This window comes from Ptychodera flava, chromosome 4 (genome assembly GCF_041260155.1).
Source record: "Ptychodera flava strain L36383 chromosome 4, AS_Pfla_20210202, whole genome shotgun sequence".
Taxonomy (NCBI): Eukaryota; Metazoa; Hemichordata; class Enteropneusta; family Ptychoderidae; genus Ptychodera; species Ptychodera flava.
In genome coordinates this window covers 5,186,620-5,210,355 of record NC_091931.1, presented here as the reverse complement: position 1 = coordinate 5,210,355, position 23,736 = coordinate 5,186,620, and the positions used below count along the sequence as shown (strand labels likewise).

General features: G+C 39.4%; 1 protein-coding gene across 1 annotated transcript; it reads right to left on the bottom strand.

Annotated features, from left to right (window-relative positions):
• Positions 1-23,575, bottom strand: LOC139130748 (delta-like protein 4). Its single transcript, XM_070696540.1, has 5 exons — positions 23,441-23,575; positions 12,235-12,308; positions 11,371-11,505; positions 1,214-1,330; positions 1-862 (listed from the first exon to the last, which is right to left on the bottom strand). Exons 2-5 carry the CDS (start codon positions 12,296-12,298, stop codon positions 816-818), a joined length of 363 nt encoding a protein of 120 aa, XP_070552641.1. The 5' UTR covers positions 12,299-12,308; positions 23,441-23,575; the 3' UTR covers positions 1-815.
• Positions 23,576-23,736: the final 161 nt, after the last annotated feature.

The window sequence follows — 23,736 nt, the reverse complement described above, 5'->3', positions numbered from 1 at the left end:
TGGTTTGTAAACCTGGCCTTAGTTTTACTTCTGAACTCTTCAAAATTGAAAAGCAATCAGTTAATTATCCCTGAAGCAAGTTACAGTGACCATTTCAGTTGCAATTCTACGCTAACCTTTGTTTATGAAATCTATGGTGAGTAGTAAAGAGAGAAAGTATACTAGTAAATGTAAATATATATGAGTTATAAAGGACGTGCCATGTATTTAACTAATACAACAGTTGTAGAAAGTGGTTATGCTACATACTCTATGATTTAAATACAAATATTAGTTTGCTTTCAAAGAAACCTTGACAACAATAAGATTATTACTTTACGTTATGATATGCATCAGTTGCTGACACGGAAATTGAAATGCACATGAGATGTGTAGCACCAAAAAAATAAATTATGTCCTGGAAGTTATGATATCCAACGACTTTACTCTGCGTACCAGTACATGATGGTTGTAATGATGTAGTTACTTCCTTTGCTTTTACACTTTACATGGCTGTCAGCTATCTAGATATGATTTGCTTCCTCCACACGTGAGTAATATATTTTAACAATGTTCTATAAGTACTGATTTATAATGAGTGTAATAGTTTGATGTGCATAGATAATAACCACAGCCAACAACTTCAAACAATCACTTTCATAACTTACTGACTCTACACAAAGCTTACTGCTGGCATTATTTCTACTCTGGGTAAGACTACAGGCAAGACAATTTCAGAAGAAACCCTTGACATTATCACTTTCATCCTGTAAATTTGTGTACTATTAAAGCAACCAGTATCATCATCATTGTCATCTTTTCACTTGTGATTGCAATTAGAAGACACAAGCTACATCCTCTGAGTGGCTCTTTGTTTTACATTCTGTAAAAGATACCAAAAACAATTTAGGGTTTAGATGTCTATTCATGGAAGCTGAAGCTGACCAAAAACATATGTCTTATCCGAAAAGATATATAGAAATCATATCCATTCATTACCAATGTTTGACCTGCGGTGGAAATTGATATATTACATGATTAATGAATACTGTTTGACTTAAGGTGACAAAACATGGCCTGTACTGCAGGTTTTGTTTCCTACTTTGACCAAGAATTCTCGATCATTTTCTGACATAATAATCAGCAAAGGATTATCATCACCATCATGGTTTATAACTTACTAGTTTATTTCATGGTATTTAAAAGGTATAGGAAAAATTGTGCATAATGTTACCTTTTTGACAATGTTTGCCATAAAATCCAGTTCCACTACACTGGCAGCGATATTCCTTGTGTGAAAGTTGTAAACAAAGTCCTCCATTTTTACATGGATTGGATTCACAAACATCACCTGTATGAAAAAAAGAGACATTTCAAAAAATTTACAACAAAGATGTAATAATTAAACGTTTTAATAAATGGTCGAAAGATAAGTTGTGAAACATTGTTTTAGTTGTTGAATCTAGAAGTGTAGTCATTTGTACTATATCAGTAGGTACTGTTCATAATTCAAATTATTCAGTCATAATGAGTCAGTTTGGATGTTGTCATGCCTGATCCAAACATGACACAAAGTATAGGGTAGGCATTTCATTGGAACACTGGAGAGTCACATCTACAGTCGCATTTATCTTTCGCAGAATGATGATATCATAACTTGATCATAACAGAATGGTTAAACAAGCCATGTACATTAAGGGTTTTTAATGATTAAAACATGCACAGATAAGAACAACTCATTGCTCTAAGAATGAGAGGGGCTATAGCTCAATATCGATTATAGTGTGCAAATTCAAACTTGCTATATACCGGCACAACATTATGCCATTTAAATATATTTATGTGCACATTACTAAGTCATTCTTTTCACATTTTGTCTTAAAATCTTTAGTTGTTCAAAAAATCTTCAAGAGTTTAGACATCCCAAAACCTACTTAGAGATCGGTAATTTTTAAGGGAAGTTCAAATCATAAGAATTTCAATAAAGATAAGCCCTTTTACCATTGAACATGAACTGTACTCATCGTCTGATGAGTAGAGACATCACACGTCTCACACTATTACTATGGCTCCTATTCTCTTGAAGTACTTTCCATTGCAGTCAGGGACAGAGCTAGACTGAAAGATACAGTTGTAAGGGTACTTTGTCAACTCCAACCCATACCACATAATAACAAGGAGTGTTATCATCTACTTCAAGAGCGATGTGGACCCTCTTGCTTACCCTAAAATCCCGTCACAGTCCCCAACTGTACAACATACAAGATTTCATTGGAGAACGGATATTCAACACAGTGCCTTCAGTTGTGGCTAGGGTCAGAGATAGTGAAGCACCCATGCATAACTGAATCTAGGACAGAGGTCTCAATGACAGCAAAACACCCTCTATGAAACTTTATCAGTCGTTACATTTGAGTAGATGCCTGGTGGCAGATGACAAACACCTGCCTTCATCTGCTATGTCATAACAAACAGGGACAGTGCTCTCACTATCATTAACACTGACACCAATGTCACAGGTGACTCAGCATAATGAAGGTATAAACATAGACAATAGAGGAGGCTACAGTCTATTACTGTCTATGGTGTAAATTAGCATGACAAAATATAATATAAACATAAGTGAGGTCTACAAAATTTCCACCAAAACATGATACTAGCAATCATAAAATGAACATAACTGCATCTTCCTATTTTATTTCGGAAGTAACTACACTTGTTCAGAAAGTGAAACTTTCTTATTTTCATTCTCCTTAAATTCACCAAAACCGAAGTAAATTACCACCTGTAGCAGTGGTATTGGTGGGAAGGAAAGTGAGAGCGCCACCATGTTTAGAGTAAGCTGCTATGTATATGTAATACTACTCTAAGTGTAAGCTTTGTCAATGGCAACCATCCAGCCACAGACAATCAGGCCAAGACGACTAGTAAAACTGTATACATGTTATCTGACTCCGTGGGAAACTCACCATACATAGTCTATTTACATTCACAGAGCTAGAGGTGGTCTCAGGACAGCTTTGCATTCACAACAAATTACTAGAATAATGCTCCTTCATACAACAAAGCCCCCTTAGGATGCCGTGATTTTTGACTACCAAGTCCACAAATATACATCTTTTATTCATTTCAACATTTGCAAAACATTCATTTATACAAAACTATATTTCTTTCTTTTATCATCTTTCATGTGAATCCTTGATGATACTTGTTTTACTGTTTTGACATATTTAAACCCAAAATTTGGTAGGTTGTATGTTAAAACTCACTTTGAGCAGACCACCATTGTTCAAAAGCCATCATACCTGACATCACTAGTGATGCCATCATACCTGACATCACTAGTGATATTTAGGGCCTCATTTGATGGTGAAAAGCTAAACTGACCACCAATACTGTCCCATATTCCTTTTTGATAGCACTAAATGAAGTGATCTTTAATGGTGAATGGGTCTATGAACATCATTGTTCAATAACTCACTGCAGTAATATGAAGAACATAGATTAAGTGCAAATGCAATAAAGCGACAGTGAACCTGTACATGTTGTTTTATTTCAAAGTAGTTCTAACCTAACACTTGAATAACCTATGCAGTTGAACTTGTACAGTGCACTATCAAGGAAATTGAAAGAGAATGCACCACTTCAGAGATACATCAAGATTTTGCTGAACAGCAGTTTATGTTGTCTATGTTGACTTTGAGTATTTTGAAGTCTATGGAGTAAATGAAATGTTCAGTCTTGTTTTTCGTGAAAAACCAAAGTTGACTTTTCCCATACAGAGAACACAGTGTGCCTGTGTAGCTACTATTTTGAATTTCAGTACTTGGTAAGTTTTAGGTCATTTATTACTCTAAACCTTACTTAACTACCATGACAAGTTTATAAAATAAATTTTAAAACCACTTGTTTCAAAGCATGTATTACCTTTACATGTGATAATTCTGAATACTCTGAATTCTAGTTTTCATTATTGTACAATGCACTATCATGGAAGTTAAAAAAGAATGCACCATATCGGAGACACACTTCCAGTCTCTCAAATCACTACAACATTTTGCTGATCAACAGTTTATGTGGACTTTGAATATTTTAATCCTATGGAGTAAATGAAATGTTCAGTCTTGTTTTTGTGAAAAAACAAAGTTTACTTTTCTCCTACAGTGAACACAGAGTACCGGCACAACGGCTTGGAAAAACGTTAATTACAAATTTAAATCTTTGATCCTAAATAATGCCTACCTCTCTCACATTCAATCTTGTAAATATTGAAGTTACAAGAAACCACATTCTTGAAAAATAATGGGAATTCACTGCTTAGTTTGTGAAAAAACAGTGGTGCTAAGTTAGGCACAAAATATGATATCTCCTGACAGTAACAATCATTCAGATTTAGAAAATTAGTAATACTTTTAAGAACTACAAATATGAACTTTGCGAATGGATGTACAGTTTTCATATTGAATTGGATACCATAGAAAAGTGTATGAACAAGAACAACTTCTTAAGTCATTCTATGCAGCTTACTGGCCAACCAAAGACACAGCTGCAACTGGCATAACAAAATCATCTCTCACCAATGTTGGAAAAACATGAAAGCATAGCAGTATTTTCAAAAGAGTGAACTGGTGTCATTACATGGCACTGTCTGAATGCCATCAGCATGACAATACAGAAGTCTATGGTAGACATGATCAACAAACCCAGCAAAGGGCTGCGGCTTGCTAGTTGATAACATGACTGACAAGGCAGTACTGAAGCAGATGATAGGATTTGTACAGCTTTTCAACCACACTTGTCAGGGTTAGACAGTTATTGTTTACGGAAATCTTTTTGTAGATTTACACTCAGCCAATTCATAAAGACCATGTGATGTACAATGCAAGATTCTTGCACAACTTAACCTTTCAATACAAGGTGTACAGAGCCTAGTTTCTGATGAAGACAGAGTTTTGGTAGATACTGAATAGACTTGCAGCAAAACTGAAGACATTTCATGAAAAGATGGTTGTTTCTGCACTGTATCTGGCAGAGACTAGCTTGACATGTACAGATGCAAATCAAAATCTAGACCACAATTACCATGGTATCACCATGGTACAAAAAATGTTAAATATCCAAAAACAGAAACCATAATTTACAAGAAAACTGTAATGTAATTGACAAAACAAGGCTGGCACACCAAACTTTAAGTCAAGTGTTCAAATAAATGTCATTTAATTTGACTGTACACTGAGTACAATTTAATTTTGTTCATATAAGTAGCTATGCTGCAGTCTCTTGTGAAACTACAAAGCAATACTGTTGCCTTTGGCTTTGTTACAGAAAATCATTGTGACAGTCCAGGTATTAAGGAAAGTTTTGCCCAATGTTGTGGAACTATATACCGCATTCCACTAGAAAGATACAAGTTGGGTTAGCATTAGAAACTGGGGCAAACTGTAGCCAAACTTGCGTATTCAATTTAGAACAGTTGTTGCAGACATACAGTTTTGGGCAATAGTTAGACAATTTGTTTTTCCAGTTGAAGAGGGTTTTCAGGATTGGCAAAAAATTTGAATAAGGTGATAATCAGGCAACACCATGTGTACGTTGTTTCAATGGTCTCTAGTAGTAAGTTTGCCACCCTGTTCAACTTGGAAGATGTACTTCTGACCCGTTACAGCTCCAAATGCATGGTTTCATTGTTCAATTGACAGTGTTCAGGAGTGAAGCAAGTTGTGCAAAGAAACTGAATTGCTTGCTAAATACAGCAAAGGGGATTTAACCTTTTCCTGCCGAGCGCCCCTGTCCGTTATCCTGCCAAGTCGGTCAAAACCGGCCCCCTTTTCCGTGTCTACAGAAGATAGGCTCTCCTGCACGCTTTCCTGCCAGGCATTTGGCGGGAAAATACCGCATTTTCGGGGTACGATTACCGACCATATACGTGTTAGACTTCAAAATTTTTGCATGCCCGTATAGAGGGGCAACCGCTGATGAGGTTGTGTCCAGAAAATGACGAGGTCACGGGCGTTGTTTGCCCCGGGGGACGTGCACTTTTATGCCCTTTTCTAGCTTACTTTCGCGGAAGTAAAGCTCGTTCGACCGGCACGCACGGCCACACCGGGGAAACGTCACCTCTCTCGTGGGTTAGTAGAAGACCCAGGGGTTAGTGCTATGGGTGCGGCAGCACCCTCAAACCTGTCCTGTTTCCCCTGGGTTGTGTCACTTGGCCACGTACTTTGAACGACTTGGAAGAGTCGCACATTGCAGTCTGCTTTGACGTAGTGTCAACGACATAGTTCCGCCATTGAAGGAAGGCGTGTACGTAGTTTGGCCAGTTCAGTGAACACTTAGCTCGTTAGTGTTACCGTTTCCTAACACGTTAGTTGTGCAGTTGTTACTAAGGTGCAGTTTGTACCACCTTAGCTCTGGACAGTGCAACTGCTCTATGCACTAACCCCAACGACAGATGGTTGGTACAACGTCTACGTCGCACGAGCACAGCCTCCGTTGGGCTGTGCCCCTCCCACGTGATACAACGCACGTTCATCCATTACTATAGCGTCCTTACGGATCTGCCAAAAACGAAAGTGGGGGTAAAAACAAACAAACGAAAATATGCGATCATAGATAGTATTTTATTCGGGAATAATTTACATTATGCCGAACAATAAATCTCGGAGTCTGTCTCGACGTCCGAGTGCATGGTCCGTGTTTCAAAAATTACAATCGGGGTGGCAGATCCGTGTTTCAAAAATTATAATAGGGGGAATTGTACAAAATAATCCGTCTAAACAAAACAAACGAAAATATGCGATCCATAGATAGTATTTTATTCGGGAATAATTTACATTATGCCGAATAATAAATCTCAGAGTCTGTCTCGACGTCCGAGTGCATGGTCCGTGTTACAAAGATTACAATCGGGGGATTGTACAAAATAATCCGTGTTTCAATTTACAATCAGCGGGATCGTAAAGCACAAACAAACGGCACAACCGTGCTCAAAATGTGATCATGGTCCGTGTTAAGAATACAGTCAAGCCACTGTTAGGCGAAGCTGTCCCCTGTCCGTTATTTACGTCGGTTCTCTTGCTGATGGGTGTCGTCGGGGCTGTGTGAGTAGAGGTCTGCACGCCAATGCTCCTCTTACCTCGTAGCATCATGCGATGATGAAAAGCCGCAAAAACACTCGCCCTCGTGAAGATGAACCCCGCACAGACTACATCCTTTGGACGTCTCAGACAGTCGTCCGCTCGCAGTGGTCTTACCCTCTCTGCTACATACTTTACAGCATTTCTGCCGCCCCTCCAAACGGCTGACAACGTGCATCGGCTGATTTTGTGGATTGATGTACGAGGCAAGAGAAACAGTGGCCTCGACCTCTCTCACACTGGGCTGCGATCGCCCACAATAACCGCCAATGAGTTGTTTCCGACACGCAGATGAAACATCTTATGGGTCAGCTTACTATCAGGGTGTACATGCTTGAAGCATATATATGCATTTACCAGGGCAACATCAATCAGGTAACATGCCAGATATGTCCACCATCTGTGGTTCTTGCGCCCAGTGTGAAAGTACTTGCGCTTCTGGTTGGCTCGGTCGACGCCTCCCATGTACCGGCGATAATTATACAGCGACAGAGGCACTTGTCGCCGCTCGTCTCCCTCCCCCACTGGCACGCACTCCAAGGGTGGATAGACCGTATTCAAGATCAGCACCGACACACCTGAGCGTTACTATCCTGATAAGCAGTGATGTTAAGACGAGAGTCCGTTCTGGTCGTGGCTTTCATATCCCCAACAGACAGAGGAAGGCGCTTCCTCTTACCCGGCGGAATTAATTGAGGGGGCATGGTGCGACGATTACGGCGGTTAAAACTCCCGACCATGTAGATCCCGGTCTCCATCAGCTCTCTAGCAGTAACGACCGTGCTAAACAGGCTATCACAGAATAGGCTGTGATTATATCCACAGAATGGCTGGACCAGCTCCATCGTAATTCTTTTCACCACACCTCGCTCCTGCCGTCTCCCATCAGTCCGATCCCGATATTTCACACCTAGGTACGGTGCAAAGTTAGCTATGTATGCAGTGGTGGAGTCGCACAGCTGCCATATCTTGAAACCGTCTCGATCAGGCTTATGCGGTAATCTCTGCTTAAATTTAGAACGGCCCTTAAATCGCACCATGCCCTCGTCGATGGAGATCTCTCTACCCATCTTATAATTATTTACGCACCGGTCAACTATGGGCTCCATCCATGGATTGATTTTATACAGGGGATCCTCCTGACACCGACGTCGGCGGCGTGCCTCATCAGGATCACGACGTGGATCGTTCTCTGGGTCTGCCAGATGAAAGTATCGCATAAGCTGCTGAAAGCGACTGCGGGTAATCACAGTAGAAATACCCTGGTTTCTCAGAAAGGGATCGCTAGACCAATAATCCTCCACTGATGATTTACGGTCGATACCCATACAGACTAAGACACAATGAACGCCTGCACCTCTCGGTAGTCAGCGTTACGCCAGTATTTATCTATTTTCCTAGCGATATGTCGCTGGTGGAATTTGGCGTATTTATTAGTCTCGTCCTTGGCCAATCTGATCAGTGTAGCTGGAATAAACTTAAAAAGTAATCGAGCTCACGGGCGTGGCTGGGCAAGGTGAAAGTCGGTCCTCTCTCATGGTCAAAATCGGTCTCCTCAAATATATTAGCATCGGTAGTCTCCGACATACGCCAGACAGGAGGGGTGTCGTCCTCCGCCAACACAGCAGCAACGTCATCATCGTCGTCAGAGCTTGCCTCACCTACATACTGCCTGTCATAAAAGTCATCGTCCTCTGCCGCATCCTCGTCAACCTCCGAGTCGGACTCAGCGGTGATATCACCGTCGTCTGGGCGTCTGGGCCTGAACTCGCCCGTAGCGGCATCAAGGATCATATCTGGCTCAAAATCAGGTGGGCTATCCTGATAACGAACCCTCCGCACTATCTTTTTCGGCGGGGACATCGCAGCACACGAAACTATGGCAGGAGCGGGCTCGGCAGCCTCTGCTGATGACGAGGACTCAAGCTCTTTCGCACTGGGCACAGGAACCTCTCCTGACGCAGGATGAGGGCTCATAGTAGCAACAGGTGGTGTCTCTCCCGGAGCAGCCGGGGGAGAACCAATGGCATCAGCCGTCTCATTACTCACTGTCTCACTAGCAGCAGCAGACGTAGTCTGTGCAGGTGAAGTATCTCCACAAGAGCAGATGTAGTCTCTGCAGGTGAAGTAGTCTCTCCCGGAGCAGCCGGGTGAGAACCACTGGCAACTGGTGACCCGTCATCATCCTCATCGGCAGAACGATCGGTCTTACGTTTACGCTTACCACTGGGTTTTTCAGCCGGAGATGGCTTCGCCTTACGGGAGCGTTTCTTGCCCGACTTCTTAGAACGTTTACTAGGGACATCACAACGATCGCTACCACTACCGCCCGGAGACTCTGCATCTTTGAGCTTCAGTCGTCTGCTCGCCTTCAGAAAACTTTTGCGGTCCGTCAAGCTCATGTCTGGAACAGTGTCGACAGACTAGCAGGTCCCTCCCTTTTAAAGCCACAGGGAAACAAAGCCCTGGACATGATTGGACGCAGGGGTGTTAATATATGCATCCACCTGTTATTATAATGGACCTACGGCAATCAGTCCACCAACCGGCGCTGACATTCCTACCCGTCATGTAAATTGCCTGTCCGCACCATTTGATATGCTAATAATACTCATTTGCGATGCAAATCCCTCGAGCACTTAGCATAACATAGTCAATGTCATTAGCATCTCAACTTGACATTCCGTCCAGCTGGTACTGGCATGCGCACCTGCCACCCAAGGACGTTGGCCCAAGCCCATGTTTAGTACGGGTGGGAAACCCGTATCTTTAACCTCATGTCCCTTCTAAGTACGCCTGCGCAGGGCGTATTGTCATCCAAGTCGGTGACAAGCCAACCCGACAGATTGCCCATTAAGCAGTAATGGACTGGCCGTCTCGTTCTTGTACGGCAACGAACAGTGCTTCAGCGGCTTGTTTAGGTCATAACCGTCGCCTGCCGAGCGGCTTACCCAACTAAGGCGGTCAAAGATGAAGGATGCCAAAATTGTCAACGGCTGTCTCGGCCTCGTCCGTTGGGCAAACATGGCTCCTTCAAATAACGTGGCCAGCACGTCTACGTCATCAGCGGTGATGACGACCCGTCATTGACGCCCGAGTGCGTAAAACTCGGAATATACCGACAGGTACCTCTACCTGAGTCGGTCATACTACGGTATAAACCAAACACAGGTCTGCCAACTCCCGTTAGACTCGGCCGTTAGCCGAACTTCACAGGGACAACATAGGCGTAACAAGTCGGTGAACAACGGTTCACGCACCTAACCGCAGCCGCCAAGTCGGTGAACAATGGTATCAAATTTTGAGGCCATGTTCCTGAATGGCAAGGCTGAGGCGGTGTGTTTCGTTGCACGGCTTGAACGTCTAGAGCCAAGTGCAGCCGACAACGTCCGACATCTGAGTGGGTAGTCTTTTCGAGAAGGTAACAAGTCGGTTAAAAGCGGTGGTTACCTTCACAAATGTCGCTCAAGTCCGTTCGGATCAGTTCCATGTCAGGGACTAATCAAGCCGAGTCCGTCAAATCCGTCCGCACTTCCCGTCAATCAGGACCAAGTCCGTGATTTTCGTCTCGCACCATTGGCAAAAAATGCACCGCCAGCTGAGGCGGTCTTAGGCGGTTGCCTTAGAGAAAGCCGAGTCCGTCAAATCCGTCCGCACTTCCCGTCAATCAGGACCAAGTCCGTGATTTTCGTCTCGCACCATTGGCAAAAAATTGCACCGCCAGCTGAGGCGGTCTTAGGCGGTTGCCTTACAGATTAGCGTTGCCGAGACGGTCAATTTCGGCCGCAATCTATGTAGTGCCTCAGAGCCAAGTTAACCCAAACTCCGCTAGAATACGTCAACGTGCTAACCTGCCAAGTACGCTACTCGTCCCCCCAAAAAAACCAGTCCCCCACCGGGGGGGGGACTGGCTGCTGTGGGTAGCTTCCGCACCTTTCCCTGTCGTTGGACTCTCTGTGAACCCATTTCGAGAGCAAACGCCGTTCCTCGCCCAAAACCTGTCCTCGAACGACCCCTAGCGCGAGCAAGGGTTTGCTACACGTAGTTCCGTCGACTAGGCAGGAAAGGGGGTACCAAAAAGTAGCCCGATTTCCACCGCCTTGGCAGGATAACGGCCGTGGCTGCTCAGATTCTAGCTACACCGAATTTCAAGCGGATTTTCACCGACTTGGCAGGAAAAGGGATTTAATTGTGAAGAGATTTAAGCCCACAAATAAAACAACTTTTAGTTCTAGCAAAGTAATTATATACTCACCATACATGTCTTTCATGCAATCTGCTTTGTCTTCATATTGGAAAGGATTTTCACAGTCTTGGATTGTTGAGCATACACACATTTTATCTTCTACCTTGCATCCTTTCCATACAGTGTCACAGTCTTTGTAACTTGCTACAATACGTAGATGGAAGAGAACAGATTTTAGAATTAAAGTACCACAACTGTGAAGGTAACAGCTTCAAGCAAAAATTGACAAAACATTTGGCAAAACAAACTGAGCGAAAGCAGAAATTCATAGAACAACAAATCTTTGTAGTTTGCAAATCTTTCATGTCTGAACAAATTGAGGCGTACAATGTGACACACTTTCATAGTTGGTCTTGATATTAAACAGCTGACCAAAGAAAAACTCAATCAAAACTGGTGCTGTTTCTGATACATACAGTTGTCAATCTTATCATGGTAAAAAAATTGATGAAAGTAGTAGAATCCTATATCCCAATGGATTGACATAGAGTGTTGTGGTATTCCGTTCCACTGGATTTTTGCACTTCCAAACTGTCATTTTGGGGAGGGGATTGGAGGTTAATCAAAATGAGTTTTGTTTGCCATGTGCTTGTTTTACTCATTGATTGCCCCTAACATTTAAAGGGAGATAGTCGTCGGAACTCTGCTCAAAGGTTGCCCGGGACCCCTACGACCGATGTAAACACTGTATCTAGGGTATGTTGGCGATTGATGTTTGTAAACAATGAATATCGTAAAATTGAAATGTTGAAGCTATTTTGAAGTGATGCATCTAGATATCATGAACAAAATACATTGTTTGTAAACAAGAAAGTCAACAAGTGCAATTCCAACAACAGCCTCCCTTTAAATTATCCAATGATGTATACTCACCTGCTGAAGCACCAATCACAACTGCCGCCAACATCACACAAATTACTGCAACAACTGGCTTCATTTTTGTTCAACTGGTTTTAAAAAGAGACAAGAATTACCTTTAATAATGCTGCTACATTGATCAAAATTGCATTGATTTTCAGGGCAAGTAAAAGCTAGCATTCATTGGCCAATAGCTGGCCAAGTCAGTGACATTCAGTAATGTCTATCGATATGTATTAATAGCTGGCCAAGTCTGATGAAACACACCATGTTTAGATGATTTTCAATCTGCCATGCTAAATACTATGCACTGGTATGTTGTGATATTGTTCATGAGAGATCATAAGTAGATGAATATATATTTTGGCTATTTTTTGCTATTTACTGACTTGGCAGGACAGTGGTTGATGAGTGAAACATGACAAGGTTAAACAATAACAGGAACTAATCAATCAACTACGGCAGAGTGGAGGGACTGAATGAAGGCCTGTACAGATATACATATAACAATAATTGGTTTGAGTAGAGTCCATAAAACTTCAATTATGCAGAAAACATCAATCCTCTTCCTCCAAAGCTATACTCATTTCTATGGTTTGTCTATGGAGCCTGGTAGAAAGAGAATTAAAGTTTCTAAAATATTCAAGATCAAAAGTGATATTCAAGGATGATCGAGATAGTGTTTGCAGCCAACAAGTTTTCTGATTTTCTCTGAATTAAAATTAACATTTGAGTTTTAAAGAATGAATGTACCGTTATTGAAATGCATTCACTTTTCACGTTATGAAAACAGAAATTCTAGATATTCTATACAATGTGACCTTACACATGTATCTAATTTTAAATAGACTTCTCAGATGATTATTAGCAAATTACTTCATTTCTATCATTCATATTCGATAATATATCAAGGTTTTTAAAACATTTGCATTGACATATGACCATGAAAATTTGAATTATCACAATTTATGTCCTCTACGTTGACCATTTGTTGATATTTGAGCTGTCAACAAAAACACTGTGTCAAATATATCATACTTCTTACCCAACAATTTTCAGAATCTGGAATTTCACAAATTATGTGGCTGGAATATTGAACTCCATTACAGATCTTGAAAAGAAGTGTTGGGTCACCAGTCTATTTATGGAGCCATACTCATATCAATTTCAAACCAGAATAATTTAACCTTTGGACAAACAAGGATTCTTTGCGTAATTCTGTTGAATTACTTACAAAAGGCTCTGAACTATACTGAATATCAAGGGATTTAAAATTACACTTTCTGAGAAAATATCAGGACTATAACATTTGCACAATCATCACAATTTTTGCAAAGAGCTCTGGTTGCCACTCCCCGTGCAATGTGAAGAATATTTCAATAAAATTTATGGTTCCTCTCTCACAGCTTGCACAGCAAAGTTACTATTAGATGTATGTGTTGTAGAGTGTGTTCCATTGTTTTCATGCTCAATGATATAAGATAATGACGTGACCATCCATTAAATACCAAATAAGACCTGTTACAGTCATCTGCCATTTTGAGAAGCTAAACAACCACTGCTAATTGTAAAAGCTATTTGGGGAGCAAGGGTCCCAGAAAGCCTACATCCAAACCGCATGATGATCTGTGTGCCTTCTTCTGTTTAGGGGGGAGGGGGTAAAAGCTCATTTCGTTTTGTGTGCGTCAAAATTGCATAAGGATTTTTTAATGTTTTCAAAGTGCAACTTTGCATCGAGAACGCAAAACTACCTTCGCGTTCATCGAGAACAGAATGACCACAAAATAGGGAGAAAGAAAAGACAGCTAATACAGCAAATACAGCAAACATAGATGCAGTGTTCAATTCTGCAAAATACCTGTAAAAAACTTTAACAGCACTTGTTTCAAATTCTGTTCACAAGTTAGACTGCTAATAGTGCACATCAAAGTAGACTCTCTCATAGTCCCCCACAGGCTACACCAAGTATGGCCGCCAGCTCAACGAGCTTGCCAACAAGCTAGCTTGTAAGCTTGTCTCACTGGCTGCACACTGAGCTAGGCCACACTAGCCACAGTGTGTAGGTAGCGATGGGCTGTGAGAGAGTTTAACATCAAAGGACTGAAGCAGGTTTAATGGTTTGGGCTAAATGATTGTGGATATGGGGGTGGTCTGTGTGGTACTTTATATTTGGACTGCAATAATATATGTATGTAACTAACTTGTGCCAAATTACAGTCATTCCAGATACTGATATTGTAGAATTCTGTAATGCTCAGATTGTAAGTATGGAATCTATGTTCTGGAACACTGTAAACATACAGATGTAGTCTGCACATGTAAAATATGTAAACTAGTATACAATTTATTGAATGTCAAATCAGTATTTTACAAATTGGCAGCTATGTAGTGATAATACACTGACTAATATACACACCAGTGTTTATACTTTTAGGTATAGAAACACAGGGTTAGGAAACCAAGTGAAGTATCTGCTGTCACCTATCATAGTAATTGTTTTAGTACACTTAGAAATGGGGACTTTTCTAAAATGTCTTTGTAACCCTGGTGATATTTACCATAGTTCTGTCATTTCTAATGAAAGTATATGGAGTGGGAGTTAAGTTATTATGAATGTTTTATTACATTTAACTACCCACTATAGCTAATGTTTGTGATGACAGCTCTCTTTCAAATGTAAACAAACGTGACATGACCTTGATAAGCAGGTTGACAGTATATATTTATATAAACCCAGGGGAACAGGAAAACTTTAAAGAATGCTACCAATAGGAAGGGATAGCAAATGTCCAATTTTTTACAAAAACTTATGAGATGAATTTGACTTACATTTACGATTATTAGGTAAAAACAGTTTATTCCTCGAAATGATAACGACTATTGTAGTACAAGCAATGATAAGAAATGTACAGTAAGTAATAACATGTATGTTACAGGATTCCAGTGTTTTACCTAAACTAAGGCATCATGGTTCTGACGTGATAGGAGCTAATGCCAGACTGTGGTCAAATAATAAACATATGCCAAAACGTGTTCTCCAACAAGCATAGGTTATGTGAAAAAATTCAACCTTAAAGCAAATAAATTGATCAAAAACATTAAGATTATTTAAAAAGAAGAGTATAGGGTTTGAAAATTGTGTTTTAGAACTGTCAAACTGGAACACTTGTCAAACACTTCACCACACAGTACTAAAGTTGACCTGTTTGTCATCTACTTGATCTCTACTGTAATGGCCAAGTACATATGCAACCTAGTATCCCTCATTGCTTATACCAGTTAAAAATTATCTAACACAAATCATAAACAGCTAAAAGCTGTCTATGCACTAACATAACTGCTTGTGATAGAGAACAGTAAAATTTGTACTGTTGCAGTGATACTCATTAACAGTCACATACATTGAGTTAATGTAACTTAAACTAGAAGATATGATACAAATTTTGACAAGAGTTAAAAGATACAGCAAGGCATGAACTGTAATTTTAAAGGCCGTGGCTATTGACAGGTGCCTGTCAACAGACAGAATCCGGCTATTGACAGGCACCTGTCAATAGACAAAAGATGGCTTTTGACAAGCGGGAGGGTTTTTGCCAAAATTCACCACATTTTAGCCTAATAAACTGCCCAATGCTTGTTAGAATGTTTGATAAAGCCTTTGTACACTAAATTATGGACAAAGTCATGCAATTTTGAGTAATTGTAGACTTTACCGTGTAAGGCTTACGATACGGTTGCACTAACGCCGCGCCTGTCAATAGCCAGGATATGGCTATTGACACGCGGAATGTTTTTTCTCCAAAATTCACCACATTTTAGCCTAATAAACTGCCAAATGCTTGTTAGAAGGCTTGATAAAGCATTTGTACACTGAATTATGGACAAAGTCGCCGTCATTCTTAGTAATTTTAGACTTTACCGCGTACGATGTTGCACCAACGCCGCGCCTGTCAGTGTCAATATATAGCCAAGAGCTGGCTATTGACACGCGGGACTCGCTCTCCAAATTTTTAATGGATTTTTTAGTGGAACACACCGGCCCATGCTTCTAAGAATGTTTTACACAGCCTGTTTTTGCACAAAAATACGGACGAGGCGCTTTATTCTTTATCTTGTACGGTGTCGTATCAACGCCTGTCAATAGACAGAATCGGCTATTGACAGGCGCCTGTCAATAGACAAAAGTTGGCTATTGACACGCGAGACTTTTTTCGCCAAACTTTACGTGATTTTAGCGAGAGAAACTGCCTCAATCTTCTCAGAATATTTTACTGAGCCATTTGCACGAAAAAAAATGGACAAAGTCGCCGTCGACTTTACCATGCATGGTGTAATTGGACTATGGCATCCGAGTCGGCGATCGATGATGCGGCCATCTTACGGTACACGGTGCATACTGGAAGCGGCAGGGTTTCGGTCCTGTTGACATGCCACCATCTTAGCTCTCGATTGCAACTGACAAAATTTTTCCTTGTCTTTGCTCAAAAGATGAAGAAACAACGGCGAAAAGGCAATACAAATGCAGCGTTGTACACTGTTAACAACATTAGAGCGCAAACTCTTTCATCATGTGTAAGACCATGTCATAACCCTAACCGATAACGTGTCATCAACGGTGACCAGGTGACGTCGCCGTCGACATACACTGCCATGTAATATTTATTCGAATTCCATTTTGGTAAAAGTTTCGAGGCACATTTTGGAAAAACATTTACTTGTGTCAGTTAACGTTCAGTTATTGGCACGAAACTCTCTACCCATATATCATAACGGAATGAAGACTCGAACTAGGGCTTCTTGTCTATAATGGTCCCGTTTCAACGAAAATGACCTTTGACCGCAGGTGGTTTTTACAAAGGCAAAGACAGGACAAAATGGTAAGTGAAAGTACACTGTACAGCTATCAACTTTCGTTGTTGTGTTACATGATGTACCATTGCGCCACAGGCTATTGAGCTTAGGTGTATAACATATCATGTGGCAAGTAAATTTGACAGATACTGGCATGTCTTTGCAGAATTTTCAAGACAAAGTTTGGTTTTCAGGGTTAGCGGTAGGATTTTCAAGTTAGTAGCCACACTTACTCAGTGTGGCTAATTTGGTCCTAATTTTTTAGCCACACGCAACTTTCATTAGCCACACATACTAAATGCTGGTAGAAACATACTTCAGTCTTCAAGTTTTTGATGTGATACATTCATAAATGCATATACATATATATATATATATATATATATATATATATATATATATATATATATATATATATATATATATATATATATATATATATATATATATATATATATATATATTATATATATATATATATATATATATATACCTTATAAACATTTTTCAAGAACAGTCAAATCATCATTATGTGATTTGGGAAAATTGTTGAACTCAGACCAAAATAAAAATGAGAAAGAGTAAAATATTGATGAACATGTTACATCCTCATCTATATATACTCTTTTGTTGTTGATTTGCAAAACCTGTATTGCACTTTATGATCAAGATCCCCAGTTGGGATAGGATTTCAATAAAGGCTTACTTCACTTTACTTTACATGCCTACTCTGTTAAACCAGATACAGAAAGGTGATGAGCGTATAATAGATCATTACAGTTAGTAAAATTACTTTTCCGATCAGAAAAAACTATTAAAAAGGTGTAGAAATCACGGAAAATATTTTCCAACATGAAGATACCAAGTGGAGCTGCAGAGTGTGACTCATGAACAACATATATTATTAGCATTTTCTATAAATTATTTTATTTTGCTTGGATTATAAATACCGATACAGAAGATATGTATATGTGAGTATTAAAGTATTTAACTATATTTCACTTGTCTAATCCCAAATTTTGGCATGTAAATAAAGTGAGGTTTTCACATTTAAACTATATTTCTCCATGGGTTTTGTACTTATGCTGGGAGAAAAATCTTAAATCTTCCGGCATCAGCTGTTGAAAGCCTAATAAGTGTAGCTGAGAAAAATTATTTGTTGAGTAAATCGCAATCAGAGTTCATTTTTAATCTCTGTAGCAATCGTCAAACATACAGGAATATTTTTCACTAACCAAATAAGCTTGTAACATCTTTGGGAATAGCACTGTGAACATTGTTATAAAGAAAGCAATGTTTGTTAGAGAAAGAAGTTTCAATTTTGTGAGAGTAGTGTGACTTAATTTTGCTTCCCCCTCCAACTTATCTGCCAAGTTTATATAGAAGATCCATACATATTGTAGAACTTTTTAGCACGTTCAAAAAGAAAGACATGATGTCAAAAGTTTTGCAATATTTAATCCTATGTTTAAAGTGAGGAAAAATTATTACCTAAATGGTTTACTAGTAATACCGGATACAGTTTTGTAGTGACCAAGGTCATTGGCTTTGCGATGCCATCATGCAAGGCAGTACATGCAGAGGGTGAACATCAACCGATCTGGGGGTCAAAGGTTACAGTGTTGGCTCTCCGATCGTTAGTTGAGACTTAACGAATCTTTCGCTCTGGCTCCTGCCGCAAGCCGTACTTTGCTGTAAAGTTCCACTTGTTGTGCTTCTGGTACTTTTACCTTGTTATTTTGGGCCATCTGCCGATGTTTTAGAATGTCTTCACCACTGTAGCTATAGCCATTGCTCAGCGCAGCCGCGGAGCCATGTTGAAGCCGATCAGAGTGTCGCGGCCGTCGAAAATCGCCATGAATGCCTTGACAGTTGTGACGTTAACTCGACTCTTTCAACTTTTACACTGCAAAACGGACTTAATAAACACTAAAACGTTGTATCGTACAGTTCAAGTATGATCTATAGGCCAAAACTACACGTCTGCAGACATGTACATGCTAGAGCTCGGCTGAGTACAGTACGGCACCGCGTATGACGGCTTTCGCTACTGCATTCAAAACGTTGAATTTCTGACGTGTTAGCACTTATTTTGTAAATTTTTCATGGAAAATAATGTTTCTTCATTTAAGTGGAGAAAGAGCCGAGTTTATTTTGCTAAATGTGGTGAATTTTGGCGAAAAACGTCCCGCGTGTCAATAGCCATTTTTTGTCTATTGACAGGCGCCTGTCAATAGCCGGATTCTGTCTATTGACAGGCGCCTGTCAATAGACACTCCGAATTTTAAATTTTCCATTTGCTGGTACAGTTATCTCACCTTCACTTAGATAGAAATTTCTGACAGGCCATGGTCCCTCTGGAGGGACCATGCCTGTACTAAAAGATTGTTGAAGAATCATGAACAATGTTGATACTGTACGAGTCTTTGTATGGCAGGCACTGTGTTGACAGATACAGGAAACAGTGTACAACCACAGAATGTCACTGTACAGCTTCTGTGCTGGTCAATGTCTGTCATGTTTCCTGATATCTTCTTGTACTTTGTGATAACCAAAATCCTAGAAATACTGGATATCTTATCTTTTTATGCTTTGGAAAACTACAATTTATAATCAAAGCCTAATAATTTATCTCTGTTGATCTCCAGAAAGAAAAGATTCTCTGAATGAAAGACTTTTGTAAATTTCTAAAGATGTTGTCCTTATTCTCTCAAAACTGGCAATAAAACTACATTCATCTCATCACTGTATGGACATATAGAATCCAGGGCACACTGGATTACACAAGGTTCTAGTACAATCAATCATAGACCCTCCGTGGATTGAGAAGAGTCTGAGAGGTCGATGTTCTTTGTTCTACCATTTCACCTGACCATTCAGCTGACCCATATAAGCCAAAAGCTTAGAAAGGCAGATAAAATGTTATGAGGTTCTTTATTACCAAAATCTTCAATGGTTTACAAAGTTAGCGAGAACTTCTTTTTTTACAACAAAACGAGAAACGGATTAAAGCATCCATACAAATGTATCAATACACGGTCTACTTATTACATGTACTGGTATTACTTTTAATCACTGTAGATAAAGCCAGTATTTGTACATATTCATTCTGAAAGGCCAGTCTGAAAGTGGCCAGGTAATTCAAAAGTGGACACAAACAAACTTTCAATGATATCTTGGTAACATCTAAGAAGTTTAAGGCAGGGGGTCACCGTTATGTACAATGTTCACATTGAATGGCAAAACAAATAATATTGTCTCTTTACAAAAATCAACCTGAAAAATAATTTCCTACCATGTACTATACTTCCCTTCTTACTTATTTATTATTTATTTATTCAATTACCTTTGAAACGGTTTAAAAAGCAAAAACTGCAGAAAAAGCAGTGTCATTAAGTACAAAACAAACACACACAAACAAACAAGAAGACGCAAAGGAAAAAGAGTCCATCTTTAAACACAAATCAATGATGAGTCTTTAAGGGCAGTATTCCTCATATTCCAGAGAGTTTTTATGTATGTCTTGGTCAATTTTGAGACATTTTCTCCCAAGTTGTGGTTTATCTCCCACAAGGTATTGCTAAATAAAATATTAAACCTAAAATTCAAGCTCCCAGAGTGGAACTTATTTATAACAGTGCTGTTACCAAATTCTGAAAAAACGTCATTTAAATGCAGGTAAAAAGAATTTCTCTTATCAGTGAAGTAATTACATGTAAAAAGAAAGTGGTAAGTATCTTCTATTTCATCACAACAAAGTTTACATTTTCCATTACCTTTATAATTTGCCCAGTTGAGTTTATATCCTTCAAGGTCGATAGAGTTTGTTCTAATTTTAAAAAATAAAGAAACACCATGATGATCTTGAGGATCATTCACATAATTTTCTCGTGTATTATCTTTTTTAACCCAGGAATAGTGTTGCAAGGATTTCATATTCTCAATGGTTTGTTTGAACGAAACCAAAACATTATGGTTATTGATTGTTCTGAAACTAGTCAGCCATCTTGCATTCATTGGAGGGTCTGATTGATAGAGATGATCTAATCCATTGTCAATGAGAATATCATGTACATACTTTGGCCAATTCCATACCAACTTAGCATTACTTTGATATGATTTATTGAGAGCAATAAAGACTACTTTGGTCCACCTATCATTGTCCATTTTTTGTAATCTATCTAGGTAATTTACACGTGATCTATCAAGCAAATTGTGAATATCCATCCAGCCCAGATCACCTAAAACTGCAGAGCTGGCAACATTTTTATTTTCTTTAAACAGAAATTTTCCAAATTGGTATTGTAAACTCCTCAATTTCCTAATGTCTTCCTTACTTTTTAACAACCATACACTGCTTCCATAGCTGATTGATGGTAAAGCAATATTGGTCCATAGAACATCACCATATTGAAAACGGTTAAAACTATTATGGTGATTAATGAGTGATTTACAGTATGCAATCAATTTCATTCCTTTTTTGTAAATCATATTAAAATGTTCATGATCTTTTAATGATCTTGTGATAGTCACGCCTAAATAATTATATGAATTGGTTTCTTTCAATATTAAATCACCTAATTTCCAAACTGTATCTTTAGTATGCAATTTCCTTCCAAAGTACATAATTTCTGACTTCTGTTGATTAAATGTTAATTTCCATTTGTCTGCAAAGTTATTAGCGATGTTTAAAAGAGTTTGTAAATCTTTGTGATTATTTGCTATCAAAGCAACATCATCAGCCCAAAAAAGCCCTGGTATCAACTGCTTATCAATGTGAACACCTAGATTTGAATCATTAAGCATTTTTGCAAATTCATTTATATAAATTGAAAAAAGCAAAGGGCTGAGAACACACCCTTGTTTTACTCCTTCAGTAGTTTCAAAATAATCTGTTTCAATGTCATTAAAATTAACTTTAGTAAGCACCCTATCATACATGTCATCAATAATTTCCCAGAGATTCCCTCTTATACCTACTTTCCATAAAATCACTCTCAAACCATCACGCCATACCCGGTCGAACGCTTTAGAGAAGTCTAAAAAAGCTACATATGTTGACTTATTCATTGACTTCCTCAAGGCAGCTATACCCTTCAAAGTAAAAATGTTGTCCTCACATCGTCTATTACTTCGAAAACCTCCCTGGATTTCTCCGAGTATATTATTATTTTCAATAAAGCCTCTTAATTTTGTTTCAATAATTTTTGAATATAGTTTTGAAACACAAGAATTTAAAGTTATGCCACGATAGTTGTTCAAATCTTTCAAATCTCCCTTTTTGTGTATTGGTATAACTGTTCCTTGCTTCCATTCATCAGGAATTTTTCTCAAGTTTTTTAGAGCATTAAACAGGTAGGTCAACGACTGAGCCAAACTTTTGCCACCCTTTTTCAAGAACTCATTAGGTATGTCATCTGGCCCACAAGATTTGCCATTCTTGCATTGAGCAATTGCTTGTTCTACATCAGCTTGTGTTATTTCAATGGTGTCAATCACCGGACAATCATCATTACAATGTGAAACATTTTTGTCTGACTCTCTTATTTCATTCAACTCATACAAAATTTGATCACAAAAAATGTTTCTGTCATCTACAGTAGCATCTAAAGCTGTATACATTTTACCTAACGTATTCCAATAATACCTGATGTTATCTCTTATTTTTGTCTTATTACTAGTGATGTGTCTATTGCCGTTCAGAGTATCATAGATACACACCTGTCTGGCTGGCTGTTTTGGGCCTTTCAAATTTTTCCAAAAAAACTTATAATGTAGTAGAAACTAAATATTTGTACATAATTTCTCATCTTGCGGGGTTAGTTCTAAATTTGTTGGAGAATACTTGTCCCTGTAAACTGTCTGTACTAATTCCTAGTCAGGAGACTGTCTGTACTAATTCCTAGTCAGGAGACCACTCACTCCCTATCCTGGTGCTGGCCCTCAACTGCAATGCCTGTGGATGTTTGAAGACAGATACTGGCATAATGAATGGAGATTCACCTCCATTCAGGACTGCTTATGTGATCGTTCAACAGTTTGCAGTTCAAGTGTATGATGTGGTGAATACACTGATCGTCAGTTTGATCGTGTGGTTATACAGTAGTTGATCGTCCATTTGTTATATTTTCCGTCGCTGTACCTCTTGCTAAGGCCATGGATGATCTATTTTTTACATCCATGCTAAGGCCCAAACCCAGCCGGTGACCCAAGAATTCCTCGGGCAAGATTGACAGTATTTTCTAAACACATATCGAATTCCAGGACTCTACGGCGCTACTTCAGCAAGTTACAAATGTTAGTGTACTACGAATATATAGCGCACCCAACAAACTGGGTACTATAAATGAACTCTCAGATCTTTACTTACGTTTCTCTGTATGGTGCAACTTGGCTTCCGGGAAAGTTTCGGACTTCTATTTTGACTACTGCTTTGGACGTCCAGCGTTTATCAGGCGAACATCCGGCGATCGCTCCTCAGCTAAACTGATCCGTATGTAAATTTATGCGTAAACTTAATACACTGAGAGCCAACCCCCGAGGTTAGTAAAGAATGGCTACACCTTCACTGGGAACATGGGGAAAGCAGATGGCAGCGGCAGTCAAGAACCGTTCTTGTGCTGTGGCAAGACCTTACCACGGAGGACAAAAAGTTGTGAAATACGT

Excerpts from the sequence above, each read along its gene's own strand:
- LOC139130748 (XM_070696540.1), bottom strand. The coding sequence starts at position 12,298 with ATGAAGCCAGTTGTTGCAGTAATTTGTGTGATGTTGGCGGCAGTTGTG. Across the intron at positions 1,331-11,370 it reads TTGCATGAAAGACATGTATG|GTGATGTTTGTGAATCCAAT; the intron begins GTGAGTATATAA and ends TTTTTCATACAG. Across the intron at positions 863-1,213 it reads TGGCAAACATTGTCAAAAAG|AATGTAAAACAAAGAGCCAC; the intron begins GTAACATTATGC and ends TATCTTTTACAG.